This window comes from Hydra viridissima, unplaced genomic scaffold (genome assembly GCF_058129835.1).
Source record: "Hydra viridissima isolate aposymbiotic clone 2 unplaced genomic scaffold, HvirCarnegie_v1 scaffold_7, whole genome shotgun sequence".
Taxonomy (NCBI): Eukaryota; Metazoa; Cnidaria; class Hydrozoa; order Anthoathecata; family Hydridae; genus Hydra; species Hydra viridissima.
In genome coordinates, this window is record NW_028324306.1 from 16,062,745 (window position 1) to 16,077,755 (window position 15,011).

The window sequence follows — 15,011 nt, forward strand, 5'->3', positions numbered from 1 at the left end:
GGAACTGTCATAAAATAACTATTTTGGTAAATTATTCCTTAAAACCTAAAAAAGTGTTAGGATTGATTCAACTACTGGATGACAAAGTGGATTACGAAATTTTAAAAAGGTCGTGTGTTACTCATCTGACAATCCGTGCAATAACTTTTCAGAAAATGATAACAAAAAGATTCTTTATTGAATCTGTAGACTCCTAAACCTTCTCTTAAATTTGTAAGTTAGTTATTGCTAACTTAGTCACCTGTTGCACTCCTAAAATATCCTTTTCCACTGCTTGATGTCTGATGGCTAAATTGAGTTTCGTCAGGTTAGAATTATTTTGTTCTATCTCGAAATTTGAAAAAATGAGTTTATACCTTTTTCTCTTTTTTTGTTATATTTTCTTTCTAGCTGTATTACTTTTAAAATTGAAAAAAAAAACTAAATAGTGTCAAATTAGGTGTAACCGATTGTTCTATGTGCAAAATAGCGATAGTTATTGTTATTTTGTTTTATTTCCAACAACCAATAAAATTGTTTATAAATCGCATAAAATAATACGTGTTCTTGTTTATTTCCTCTTTAAAATTTTAAAATGGCGGAAAATATTAATTAGGTCTTGGAGTAATAAACCAAAATACAGGTATTTTCTTATATATTCTAGTGCTAATCGGCTTTTTTTAGTATTAATAAAAATTCAGCACATTATTTTAGTAGGAAATGTGTTATCATCTCATTAGAACCTCACGGATTCTCTTGTATATGTGACATATGCACTAGTGTGTGTATGTCACATATATAACAGAATCCGTGAGGTTCTAATAAGATGATAACACAATATATATATATATATATATATATATATATATATATATATATATATATATATATATATATATATATATATATATATATATATATATATATATTTCTGAAGATTTCTGAAGAGTCTTTATTGACAAAACATTGCGTAAAAAATTGAAATGAATGATTTCTAATAATTTATTATTGCTCTGTTCTTTTAAGATCATTGAGCACTCTATTTTATAGAATACATTTATAATTGTTGTTATATATATATATATATATATATATATATATATATATATATATATATATATATATATATATATATATATATATAATCATTATTACATGTTGTATATACTAAATAAATTAAGACTCAAATGTAAATGAATTGCTTCATATGTGGAAGAAATTATCTTATTTTTACTTATTTGCATTGCATAACTTTTTTAGGTTTCATTTTTATTTTTAGTTTACCCACAACAAGCTAATATCATGGTTACTCCCTATGTTTCAACACATCCTTCAATTGCTGGTCAACTGCGATTACCTCTGCATGGTGGGAAAACCAGAAAATGTCAGGCAAACTGTTATAACTGGAAACAGTCAAAAAGAAAGCGACTTAGGCAATCTGGAAAAGAATATATAAATACCAGGGGCAAGGTTATTCAACCAAAAAGTATTAAAAATAAAAAAGAATGTGGAAATTGTTGCAAGTTTAAGTGTTCCGTGAAAATTTCAGAAGACGAGAGAAAAAAATTATTTAATGGATTGTGGGGAATGTCTCAGATTGAAAAGCAACACTTTTTTAGTAAAACTACTGAGCGATTAGATAAAAAAATGACTCAGATCAATAAAGTATGCAAATCAAGAAGAAAATATACTTATTTTTACAATTTCTTTGTTGATAATGTCAAACATTGTGTATGTAAGGTGTTTTATTTGTCTACATTAGAAATCAGCAGCAGGCAAATATCATACTATCATGAAAATAAGCTTGAAACTGGTATTCCTGCCCCTACAAAATGGGGGAAACATTGTAAAAAAAAAGTTCTTGAAATGACTAAACAGAATATAGAAAATCATATTAACTTGTTTCCACAAGTTGAGTCACATTATTTTCGAAGCATTTCCTGCAAACAATACTTTGATGGTTCATTAAATTTGAAGAAACTTTATGATTTGTATTTAACATATTGCACTCAATATAAAATTTTACCAGCAAAGGAATGTATGTACCGCAGTATTTTTAACACCAAATTTAATATTGAATTTCAAAAGCCAAAAAAAGATCTATGTGATACATGCCAATTTTGCATTATTGAAAATGCAAGTGAAGAACAAATCCAAAAGTATAACAAGCATATTGCATCAAAAAATGAAACAAAGATTGAGAGAGATAAGGATCAAAAGTTGAAGTCCCCTACCACAACCATAGTTTGTATTGATCTACAAAATGTCTTGAGCTTGCCAAAAAGTAATGTGGGAAACTTCTTTTATAAAAGAAAGCTCAGTTGTTATAATTTAACAGGTTACTCTTCGCTGAACAAAAAAGCATATTGTGTATTATGGCATGAAGGTATGTCTGGTCGTTCCAATAACAGTGTGATATGTATGCTAAATCAAGTTTACAAGGATCTTCCTAATATTGACAAGTTTTTACTTTGGTTTGGTTCTTGTGTTCCACAAAATAGAAACAGTCATATGTCAGCTGCATTACGTGAGTTTCTTATTGATCATCCAAATATTAAAATCATTGAACAAAAGTATTGTGAGCCAGGGCATAGCTCCATTCAAGAATGTGATAATATACATAGTCAGATTGAGAAATCATTACATTCGGCAGAAATATTCAGTCCTCCCGAGTTGGTAAAAGCAATATTGAATGTTAACCAATGTAAACCATTTTTTGTATACCAAATGCAAAAAAAAGACATTAAAAATTTCTCAAAAATTGCCTGTCTTATGAACTACAAAAAGGTTCCATACTTTAATGTCAAAACACTTGTATATAGGTCTAATGCTCCTGGTCATGTGTATTTCAAGAATTGTTTTACAGATATTTATAAGGAGGTACAGCTGTCTAAGCCAAAAAACACTAGAGGATCAGGAAGTAATCTTGAAGAACCATCAATTCCATTGGCATCTTGTTTTTGACATAATATTAAAATTTCTAGTGAGAAAGTAAAAGACATTGTTTCTATGTACCCATACATGCCAGCTGTAGATGTTTGTTTCTATAAAATATTATTTCAGTAGTTTTTTTTCAACTCTTCATCTGGAAGCAAGTTTCATTTTAATTGTTTTATTTATATACTTTAGTTATGTTATTTTTCAACATTCAGTTTTATTTTGTATAAGGTTCACTCAAACTGTTATTAACATGTTATTTGTATTAACTTTGTTTGTTTATTTTCAATAAATCTTTTTAGATAGAAATGATTTTCTTTAAATAATATAGTTCTTGTTAAAAGCTGCCCATCCTTCCAGAAGCAATATCAGTTGAATTCTGTCAAAGTAGCAATAAGAAAGCTAATTATATCATCCCATCCATTTAAGTTTTCCAACGAAGTGTTTTAGGTTTCTATATTTGCGTTTAAATCCCTAAGTTAAAAGTAATTTGTTGTAATTCATTTGCTTTTCGCAAAAAGTTTAAATTGTATTTACTAAAATACGGAGATAGCACAAAACAATATTAACGCGAAATGTATCTATCGAAATTATCTCCAAACAGGGTCGGGCCTTAATAGCAATTTGAGCAACTTACTTTTTTTTTCAAAACAAATAATTTTTTTTAGAATACAGGCAAGTATTGAAAAAAGTTTTCATTAATGAAAAATATATCGCCAATTCTACTGCATTACAGTGTAAAACTTCAAATTGATTTATCTCAGTTTAAACAAATGCAGAGTTAGAACAAAATAATTCTAACCAGACGGTTTGGCAATTTTAATGCTTTGTACAACAGTAAAGAGGCGATTGATGGAAACAGGGCTTGATGGTAGAATAGCCGTAAAGAAACCACTCGTTCGGCCTCAAAATAAAAAAAAAAGATATCAGTTGGCTAAACAACATGAATATTTGACTGACGATGACTAAAAACGTGTTGTTTTTAGTCATCATCAGTCAAATATTCATGTTACCGGCGAGTCTAAGTTAAACATTTGGTTTCAAGAGAAGAGTGTTTGTTCGAAAAAAATATAAAACATGTTTCAAAGAGAAGATGTGTATTTGGGTATTTAAAAAAATCATGGCGTTACTTCCTAATTGGAGAACCATTCCTTTTTTTCAAGAAGATAATGATCCAAAGCCTTCCTCAAAATTTTGTAGGAACAATTTCCAACAAATTTCCTAAAAGTGAACTAGAAAATGATAAAATAATTGAGAGAATTATTTTTTTATATATATAAGGGAAAAATCAGGTGTTTGGCCTCCTCAAATCACTTGATTTTTCCCCTATTGAATGTTTTTAAAATGAGTCAGACAGAAGTACCAAAAAATTAATGCTCAAGAGTGAAACAGATATTTGGGCAAAGCTTAAAAGTGAGTAATATAGGCTTTCAAAAATTTGAAAGTTTGTTAAGCAGAATGCCACGAATATTTAAAGCGATTATTTGTGCTAAAGGTGATGACGTAGATGAGATCAAGTTATAAATTAAATTGATTAATTTATCTTTTATGTAACTTTAATTAATAGTTTTATATTTAATTAATAGTAATAATATTTCGAGTGATTTTTCTTTTTAGTTTTTCCCCTCATTTGTAAGTAAAAGATTGAAAACTTTAAAAAGTATTTAAATGTCATTCGAATAATTATGGGCGGTAATATATAACTCTCACTTGCATATTTTTCATTCGAACATAGAATAAAAGTTGCTTACAACTATAAACGTCCCTTCTTAAATTTTTACAAAGAATGGATATTTTGCGTTGACCATGGTAAGGTTGAGAAACAATTTTCATTTCTTTGGGCCAAATTGAGAGGTCTTTCCATTTTCCACCCAGAAACCTTATCAGCTGATTTACAACTCCCATCATTAGGTGGAGCTCCATTGGTGGAATTAAATCAAGAGCAAATGATTTTCTGGAATCAGATGAAACGACGGGTTGATGAATGACATTTTTGAATTCTTTGGCTTTCATATTGCCAACCCCCGAATCAACAAAACCCTCATCACTTTTTTTCAATTTTTCAAGTGTTCTTGGCAGGCCTGTCTTGTTCAAGTTTTAGGAATCAATGTTACATCAGCAGCAAGGGTGTGTGCTTGATGCAGTTGGGTGTGTGTGCTTGAATGGGATTATAATACAAAATGGATGTATACCAAACAAGATATTTCCCAATTTTATGTCACAGGATAGTACATTTTGAACTTTTTTAGAATCAATGAGTTTCCAACCGTGACTTAACATGACTTTTCATAATTTTCTGGAAGGAACACACTGCTACAAGAAGTTTTTTTTAACACCTGATGTTTTCAAAAAAATTATTGTCGAAAGGCGTTTTATTAGAGGAGCTAAACCCATCGGCTCCTTAACAAGAAAAACCAAACTCACCTTCAGAAAGCCATCTCCACCATCAATGGCCAAGATGACAATATGGTTTGGGTTGACATTTTTAGTTTCAATCATTTCTTCAAGAAGTTCTTTCAAACATTTATAATCCATAACCGTTTTTGATTTAGATTCATTTAAAATTAAGGAGATGGTAAAATAGTCAAAAAGGTTTTTGTTGATCTTCTGAAACTTTGGATGAAAATTAGGCTTACGATTCCTCGAACTAAAACATTATTCAACGTTGAGGTAAGTTTTATCGTTTTATTGTTGGAAATAAAATGATAAAACTTGCCTCAAATGATCGAAGTTGCAATAGATCATTTACAGATAAATATAAGGTATTCAAATTGTTTCTCCAATGGCGGAAAAACAATATGAACAACTTTTTTGAACAAATTAGTCATAAACATTCTTTTTTTTAGACTCATAACTAGATATTGGGCTTTTTGACCAGCCTTTTACTCTTGTAGTTTCACAGATGAGGCATTCACAAAAATTGCTTTACCATGTAATCTTAGCTAGTCTAATACATTTAAAAGTTGAACAAATAAGACAAATTTACTTTTTCTTCTTTTGAGGCCTTTCATAATGCTGCTTAGCAACCAAAGCAAATCCCAGACAGAACTCTGGTATCACTAAAATCAATTGATATTAAAAGGACTCTAAGAATATCTATGAGCTCTCTATTTGCTTTTTTCATGGGTAGAAAACAAACAACTCTTCGACTTTTTTCATGTGTTCTAACTGGAGCCAATTCGTCAGGTTAGAATTATTTTGTTCTATCTCCCATTTTAAACGTTGAAAGAAAGTTTTTGATTTTTTTCTATAAGTAAAAATTATTTAAAATTTTACTATCACTTTTTTAAGAAATAATAACTTGTTCTTTAAATAATTTATATTTAAAGAAACTATTTAGAAAAAAAATTTCAAAAAAAAAAATTTGTTTTAAAAGTAATCATTACTTAGTAAAATTAACAATTCATTTTCTCCCAATGTTTAAAATTGGAGATAGAACAAAATAATTCTAACCTGACGAATTTTCAATGTAATGAAATGAAAAACGCCCAGCAAGCACACAACGTTGAAACAACGTTGAAATAACGTTGATTGACGTTGATCAAGGTTATTTCAACGTTGTTTCAACTTTGTGTGCTTGCTGGGCAATAGATTGCTTTGTTTAAACATTTTCGAAAAAAAATAACTCATCTTCTTTTTTTAATATGAAAGGCAAAATTAGTGAAAAAAGTAAAGTAACTCAAAATTAGAATATCAAAAAATAGAGTTTTATCAACATAGATTATATTTATCCTTAACGAATTTTTTTGTGTCATTATTATTCTTGTTGTATTCTGTTTTACTTTTCATACTATATTTATCATTATAACAGCTATAAGTTGTCACTAATATGTCTAACAATGTAATATTTGTTTTAAAAATTTAATTTGTACACTATAAAAATGCAAAATATGGCTGTCATTTGCTGCTTATCTTATCTATAGAATAAGAAATTTCGAAGCTTTTTTTATTCGTTCTTAGAGATTGGATTTCAATGAAAGTAAATATTTGGTCCACTTGGTGCACGCTATTATACCACCAAAGGGTTTGCTTGTTGTTTTTTTTTCAGTTGTCAGAAATATTAAAAAAAAGAGTGGGCTATAGTTTTAATTATGCAGCAAGGCTTGCTCGGCCAAGCAGACATGTAACTTAAAGGGATTATTGGGTAGTTCTATTGGATGACTACTTCGACGTCTATCCGTTAATCTCAGTATTTTTAAGATAGAGTATTGTAATACAATAAAGAGAATTTTAACATTTTTACACAAAGGACGCTTTTATATTCCAAGTTGTCTTCTGTTTTTTTTTCCTTAATAAAATTAATGAAATGCTTGAAAGAAATACTACAGGTTTTCAAGCTTTTAGAAAAAACCACCTGTAAATTATACCAGCAAAAGTGATCAGCGTATATACAAAACAGAAGCTGAGCAACTATTAGTACCCAATTATTTATATTAACAAGATATCTAACTCGCGCTTCCGCAGTTAAGCAAATTTTTTGCCAGCCAGGTTTGTTTTGCCAGCCAGGTTTGTTAGGCCAGCCAGGTTTGTTTTGTCAGCCTGAAATGACGCAATGATATATCACAGCAAAACAAAAATGAGTTATTGTCAATATAAATAAAACGGCTACCGGCATTAAAAACCTTAAAAACTTGCTTCACTTTTTCTTACTGAACTTTTGTGAAGTTAGACATCTAGTTAATATATATAATTGTTAGTACCAAATATCGTTAAAAACGAACAACCAAAAATTTCTAGTTAAATAGTTGATGAGATTAAATGGGCTCGATTATCAAACCAATTCGTTAGTTAACAAATACAAGCAGGGAATTCGAGTTATTTTATGTAAATCGGATCGATAAATTCTCACGCCTTAAAAAACAGTAAAAAAAACCCCTTCATAAATATCTGTGCGAATTATTTGACCAATAGAATTTCTTTTGTTTGTAAATTTCTTAATCGGTTCAATTCCTCTGATATATTTGTTAATCTATCGTTATTGAATGATTCTTTTAGCATTTCTTCCATACACCCATAACATAAGATAGTCCTCTCGTGTGCTACTTCTGCTAAATTCACAAAATAAAAGTCTGTCTTTGTATTTTCTTTAAAAGAGTCTCTACACTTCGTACACATCCTTTGCGAGACGCTTAGTTCACCTTTGCATTCAAAATATATTTTATCGGCTTGCCATAAACCTTCTTTGAGTTTAGCATGACACCTGTTAAATAATTCTAAACGTTCTTGAAACGCCTTTAAATCGCTTTTCTTTAATGGTGGATTTAAGCTTTGATGCGACCTCGCTCTCTGAACTTTCGGCGAATGCTTGTATCGCAGTTCGACTAAACTGCCTCCAAGTCTGGCGGTGTTAGTTATTGCATTAAACATGATTTTTACGTAGTCAGATTTTGCGTTACTTCTCCTCGAAAAACACTAAAAACTTACCGCGCAGTTAAACTTGTTAGTATTTTTTATTTCTAATGCGCTTTTATCAACGCGGAGAAGGATAGAGTTTATTCCTATGAGGGATTTAATTCACTTTTTAATAGTTTTTAAACAGTTGACGTCGCTTGAAAATGCTTTGTTATAAGTTAATATTCTTGCGGAAATTCCATTTATTCTCGTAAATTTCATTAACTCTTGTTACTTTACAATTAAACATTATAATGTAACACAACCTAAATATTGATTTTGAACTAAATGAGAACCCCCTGTGAAATTCGGTTGTTTTAAACTGAATTCTATACAGTTTTCCGGAGGTGGCAATATGAAATTTGAAACCGTATATAGTAGTTTGTAATAGAATTGAATAAATGCGTGAATAAGGATTTTTTTAATTTGATAAATTTCTTTGTAAAATGCTGGAAAAATTTTTTTTCACTTTTTCTGTTTTCTCCAATTTTTATAAACGGGAAAACTTTTGCTTTCCAGAAAAAAAGACGACAACTTGGTTTCTTGAACTCCTCGAAATTATTCTGCTTCTTCTTCGCTCTTTCTTTTCCTCCAAAACGCAAACCAACGGCGTTGCATTTAGGTGGTCTTATAACTTGCGTTTTAATGTATTTAACTTTTAAAAGTTGCAATAATTTGATTAATAATTTCAAATCGTCGCCTTTAACGTGAATACTGTCTTGCTTTTTAACTGATTCTAAACGATTAAAGTAACACGGGTGCAAAACATTCTCTTTAAATAAAGCTACGGTTAAGCGCTTTGAATGAAACGACGGGATCCAATTTTTGGAACAAAAAGAAAAATGCAATAAAATGTTAAATTTTATTTGTATAAAAAAACACTTAGTTTGAAAAAGAAATAACAAACTTTGCGATAAGAAATTTTAAGTCATAAACAACTTTTTAAAAGTTTTTTCAAAGTAATCTCAAAATATTATAACCAACGTATTGAGAAGCGTAAACCCCCTTTGCGCTTCTTAATTCAATAATATTAATATTTTCCCTCGTGACAATGAAGACAGAATGGAACGCAGTTCTAATTTTAGCATATTGTAAAATTAAAACTTTATTGTGTTGTATTTAAGTAATTCGAAAATTTAGTCGAAACGGTCATCGGAAGTGCTTGAATTTATCATTATTTAAGAAAATATTGTTTACGACGTGTTTTTTTGTCGCGTTGTTTTTGTCGTGTTTTTTTGAATTACCTAAAAAAAAATAACAACAGAAATGCCATTAGTGACCTACCTGCAGCAAGTAAAGTTGTGCGATGCAGTTGAATTATAACGGTTATATATTGGGTCTGGGAAAAAGTTTTCCTCGCGTTTTCGCTAATAGACGGCGACAAAAAAACGTCACGAACTTTTTTCCCGACAATATTTAATTTTATAATCATTTTGTTACCTAATTGGTACCCAAATCATCGGAAAGTAGGACAATTAACTTAGTTCAGAGCTACCAGATGTTAAAAAACAGAAATGTAAGGCTCAAACTATCAACGTAGATGTCAAAGATATTAACGAAAGTGGATTTTTTCGTTGATCATTTACAAACTCTAAGAAACCAGAATTGTTAAATCCATGTAGGAGAGGGTGGGAAAAACTAGAACAGGGGAGAAAATACAAAGGATAAAAAAGCTAACACCTGCATGGAAGCTTCCATGCAGATGCTAACTTTTTTTTATCAAACCAAAGTTGATGTAATAAAGTCTAAGTAAAATGGTTTGTAAAATTTTGAATAGCTGAAAAATAAGAAGCTGCATGGGTTTCTCAGTTCATCACTCTCTCCTCTATCTTGACAATCGATACGCTGAATTACCAACTTTTACAAACACCTAAGTTGAACGCAAAGTTTGAATGGTATTTACGTGAAATAGGAATTCTAAAGGCTATGAAGATTGAATATACCAATAAGTTTCTAATTAACTACCTCATTATGCAACTGAAACAGCCGACTCCTGTTTTCTTGCAGTTACAACATTTTCATGATGGAAGCCCAAACCAGACCACCTATTTAATAATTGGTGCGTCCAATTGCAGGACAATATGGTTACCACTTGGGTACAAGAAACTGCAGTTTTTCCCAGCGACGTTTGGAAAATGCCTAATCATGTCACTGGCTTAGCAGCAAATTATGTAATTCTGAGACATATCAAGCAGCTAGGAAGTGTTTCTTTCGTCATAAAAAACGTTTTCTTCACTTTCCGAATTTAAATCGTGCGCTATCGACATGAATATATACAGGTTAAGAGATCTGTTCAACATTTCTCGAAACTCCTTTCAGCTATACGACTACCTTTAACTGTCATAATTTTTTGTCTTCTTACATCAAAACTTATACTAATATTTTCTTAAGTAGCTTTTATTCTTTATAACTGTAGCACATCTTGATGATATATTCTTAAAAAGCCTTTTAATATCATTCGACAGTAATAGCATTCCAGACTCTTTAGCATTTCATGCTAAAAGGTGAAAATTTAAGGTTTTATGCAGTGTATACCTACTAAGGGTCTGCGTATCGTTTCATTTCCATATCGATATCATTCCGATATATCGGGAGAAAAAAAATCATCGGAATGACTAGAGTTCCGGTATATTCCGAGATTTAAACTAGCTACAATGCTGGTTAAAATTTTTATAACGATATTAGGTCGTAATTATTTCGATGACACTTTTTTTTCCCGATATATCACTATGATAACGATATGGAGATGAGACGATACGCAGATGCTTAATGCCTACATTAAACAGCGAGGTGCAACACAAAGAGATTCTTATTAGCTAATCATGGATGTGCCAAAAAATACAACCAGAAATGTAGCATACCAATTCGGTTATTTGAAAAAAACTTGAAATTAAACCCCTTTATTAAATGCATAGCTTAAGTTTGGTTGGAACGATGAAACGTCAATAACAACCTGTTTGGTCATGCCAATTGTCGACGGTTATTCTAAATCTCGTAAAATTCGACATATTTAATATCGTTCTACAAAAGATTAACATTTTGTTTCAACCACCGCATTTTTTGCAGTGAAACGTAATTCGTTTTTTTTTTTTTTTGCTTATAAGGATGTAATTTTTTAAGTGAAAACGATATGTTATAAATATTAGATTACTTTTGTGTGGATAACTTATATGTTAGGTGATAAACAACTTTGCTTAGAATTTAATCACTAAACCATGGATTAAGTTATGTTTAATACTTATTAATTTTTCTATTGCAAGTAACTAAAATTGTCTCAGAAATAATAGCAGGAAAATATAAAGGGAATAAAAAAACAAAATAAATATAAAATATAACTTATATCAAAAGCTTAAAAACAGTTAAAATGGTTTTAAAATATCGTAAAATTATTTGATGTAAGTTTTCACAAGAATAAATTTTTAAACCAAAACATCAAATAACTGCTACACAAATTAAACCAAAAACAAACTTAAAATAACAGTAAAAACAGCAAAAACCTTGTTTAAGGCTAGTTCTTTAGTTTTTTAGTCAACCTATTGTAATCTTTGCTTAATAACAGTTAAAATGGTGTTGTGATTGAGTTGAAGGCACATCAATACTCTTGTGATTGAGAGCTTTTCCCCTGGGGTTCTTTGGTTTTCTTGGGTAAAAGGACTGCCTGAATATTGGGCAAAACACCACCAGCAGCTATAGTGACACCACTTAAAAGTTTGTTAAGTTCTTCATCATTTCGAACAGCAAGTTGCAAATGTCGTGGGATAATTCTTGACTTTTTATTGTCTCTAGCAGCATTTCCAGCTAGCTCAAGAATTTCAGCTGATAGATATTCTAAGACAGCAGCAAGGTAAACAGGTGCACCACTTCCAATACGCTCAGCATAATGTCCTTTTCGTAAAAAACGATGAATTCTTCCTACAGGGAATTGTAAACCTGCTCTTGATGATCTGGTCTTTGATTTTCCACTTTTTTTACCCCCTTTGCCACGTCCACTCATTCTATTTACTTTTAATTTATCTGTTTAATTTAATAATTTTGACAAGAAAAAATATAACTTTATTTACATTATGAATACAAAACAATATTTCATGCTACAATGAAAGCTAGATTAAATTTTGGTTTGTAATCTAAGCATTTTTGAGGGAGAAAAAATGAGTTAACAAAAATGAATAAAAAAACCACAAGCCCTATTTTATATTGAGTAGATTTGTTTTAGCTTAAGTTACATTTAATTAAATTTATATTCTGCTTATAGTTCACCAGCCTGCTATTTGATCATAATACTTTTGTAAACATAAAAGCAAATCCTAAAATTAAATAAAATCTAATTAAAAAGTTTAAAGTATTAGGTAATAAATGAAAGGTAGGCATCAGCCATCCTACTACTACGTATGTCAATATGAAGATTTGAAATAAATTTTAATGTATAAAGAAAAAAAGTAGCTGTTTTAACAATAAACAGAACTGTTGATTAATGTACTATTACTAAGTGGAGGCAACTTTCAATTTAAAAATAAGTTTAGATTTGCCACTTTTTTTTTTTTTTTTTCTTCTTTTTACACCTTTCTGTTACAATTATTAAAACGATTTAACTTTTTCTGTGTGTACAGCTCAAAAATTGATTTATTAATTGAAATATACCCGTAATTAATGTTGCTGATAATCAAAACGAGATTTGCTTAAAAATAAATTCGATACAAACCATATATAAATATATATACATATTTAAGTAAACATTTATCTTTCATCAAATTTTTAATTCCGCAACACTTTTTGATTTGAGGAGCTTGGAGAGGTTGACATATTCGTCCAAACCAACGCTTCAATGAAATGTCTTGAAGCGCGCGTAAATTTTACTCATATTCAGCTCGGATCGTCGGTTAAGGGCCGTCATTGAACAAGATGACCCAGAGGGTTTGTTAGTGGTAAAGTTCATTAAACTCATTGGATGTAGAAAAGCAAAGCTTTTAGCCGAGTATTGAACATTATCATCATTTTAAATTCATTACTAATTTTGAATATGGGGGTCATTTCATAAAACCGTTAGAGAGATAATCATCAGTGAAACTTGAAGAATGTTTAAAATATGATAAAAATTGATTTTGGCGCTAGTGCACTTTTACAACCCCCTTTTTATTGTAGATTATAAATGATTATCGTTTAAACTAAAAAAAAAAAAGTTGTTAGACATTTTTCATTTTGAAGAGAAAATTAAAAAGTCTACTGAAACGCAAATATTCGTCATTTTTTCAACAATGATCAATGTAAATTTCATAACTCAAAAAACTACTTACATATTAAGCAGTAAATACTACTTACATATTAAGCAGTAAATAGTCTGATTTTTATTGCTTGAAGTTGAATAACTTTTTTAGCAATTATAACAATTATAAATGTCTCATTTCATTATTTCATTATTCGCTTCTAACTTTTCATTATTTATTTTTGTTTTTACAAATGGATTTTATTAGACATTCTAAAATGTTTGTAAAAGGTTATAATGAAATTCTTTCTGACTAAGTTAACAGCCTTTTTTTTTTTATCTAAAAGTTTAAGAAAGTTATCAACCCTATCATAACAATCTAATGCTCTAAATAAAGTCCAAAACCAGTAAATAAATCTATCGCATGTTTTGTCTGGCACATGCAGGAGAACTTTCTGTTTTTTACAATTGACATAATTATATATATATATTCATGTATATATATATATATATATATATATATATATATATATATATATATATATATATATATATATATTTAAAACGAAGAAACAACAACTAAGTATGGTACTTAAAGTTTCATGCCTAACGGCAATCATCAGCCATGAAAATTTTCATCAGCCATTTCATGGCTGTTGATTGCCGTTAGGCATGAAACTTTAAGTACCATACTTAGTTGTTGCTTCTTGGTTTTAAATATATATATATATATATATATATATATATATATATATATATATATATATATATATATATATATATATATATATATATATATATATATATATATATATATATATATATCGCTCTATTTATACAAAATATTGAGCACTCTTCTACGAACACGAGATATATATACACATATGTATATATATATATATATATATATATATATATATATATATATATATATATATAGATATATATATAATATATATATATATAGATATATAGATGTATATATATATATACAGAGAGAGAGAGAGAGAGAGATTTTGCTGCAATATGTTTCAAGAAAATTAAATCAATAACTATTCTGATTCGAAGATTCTAACAGTTTATTGAGTGCTTCAAAATATTTTTTAAGAAAATTTCTTTGAATAAACCTTTTGCAATAATACTAATGGTGTTGAGCAAAATGACGAATTGATTGCTTTTTAATTTTCTTTAAGTTTCAGTTAAAGACTTTAACTTAAAGTACTTTGTTTGGTCAGAAAACCAATTTTCTTCATTTAAAACGACGATCTGCATTAATTTTGAAAAAATGGGGTAGAGGCCATATTACCATGTATCTTGTAATTTGTTATTGATAGTTTTTGATTTTTAAAGAACTTGTTAAAGTGGATAATCTTAAAAAATTTCAACATCTAAATCCAAGCTCCGGTTCAGGAGACACCAGTCATTTTAATTTAGCCCACAGTAATAACTAAGTAATAATTAAGTAATATTTAAGTAATAATTAACTAATAAAGATAATTATAAG

General features: G+C 29.2%; 2 protein-coding genes across 2 annotated transcripts; one reads left to right on the forward strand and one right to left on the reverse strand.

Moving 5' to 3' along the window:
• The first annotated feature begins 548 nt into the window (after nucleotides 1-548).
• Nucleotides 549-3,225, forward strand: LOC149886357 (uncharacterized). Its single transcript, XM_090094113.1, has 2 exons — nucleotides 549-622; nucleotides 1,259-3,225. The coding sequence occupies exon 2, from the start codon at nucleotides 1,282-1,284 to the stop codon at nucleotides 2,941-2,943; it is 1,662 nt and encodes a 553-aa protein (XP_089950239.1). The 5' UTR covers nucleotides 549-622; nucleotides 1,259-1,281; the 3' UTR covers nucleotides 2,944-3,225.
• An 8,405-nt stretch (nucleotides 3,226-11,630) lies between these two features.
• Nucleotides 11,631-13,134, reverse strand: LOC145184076 (histone H2A). The gene has a single exon (XM_080059640.2). The coding sequence runs from the start codon at nucleotides 12,299-12,301 to the stop codon at nucleotides 11,900-11,902; it is 402 nt and encodes a 133-aa protein (XP_079915766.1). The 5' UTR covers nucleotides 12,302-13,134; the 3' UTR covers nucleotides 11,631-11,899.
• Nucleotides 13,135-15,011: the final 1,877 nt, after the last annotated feature.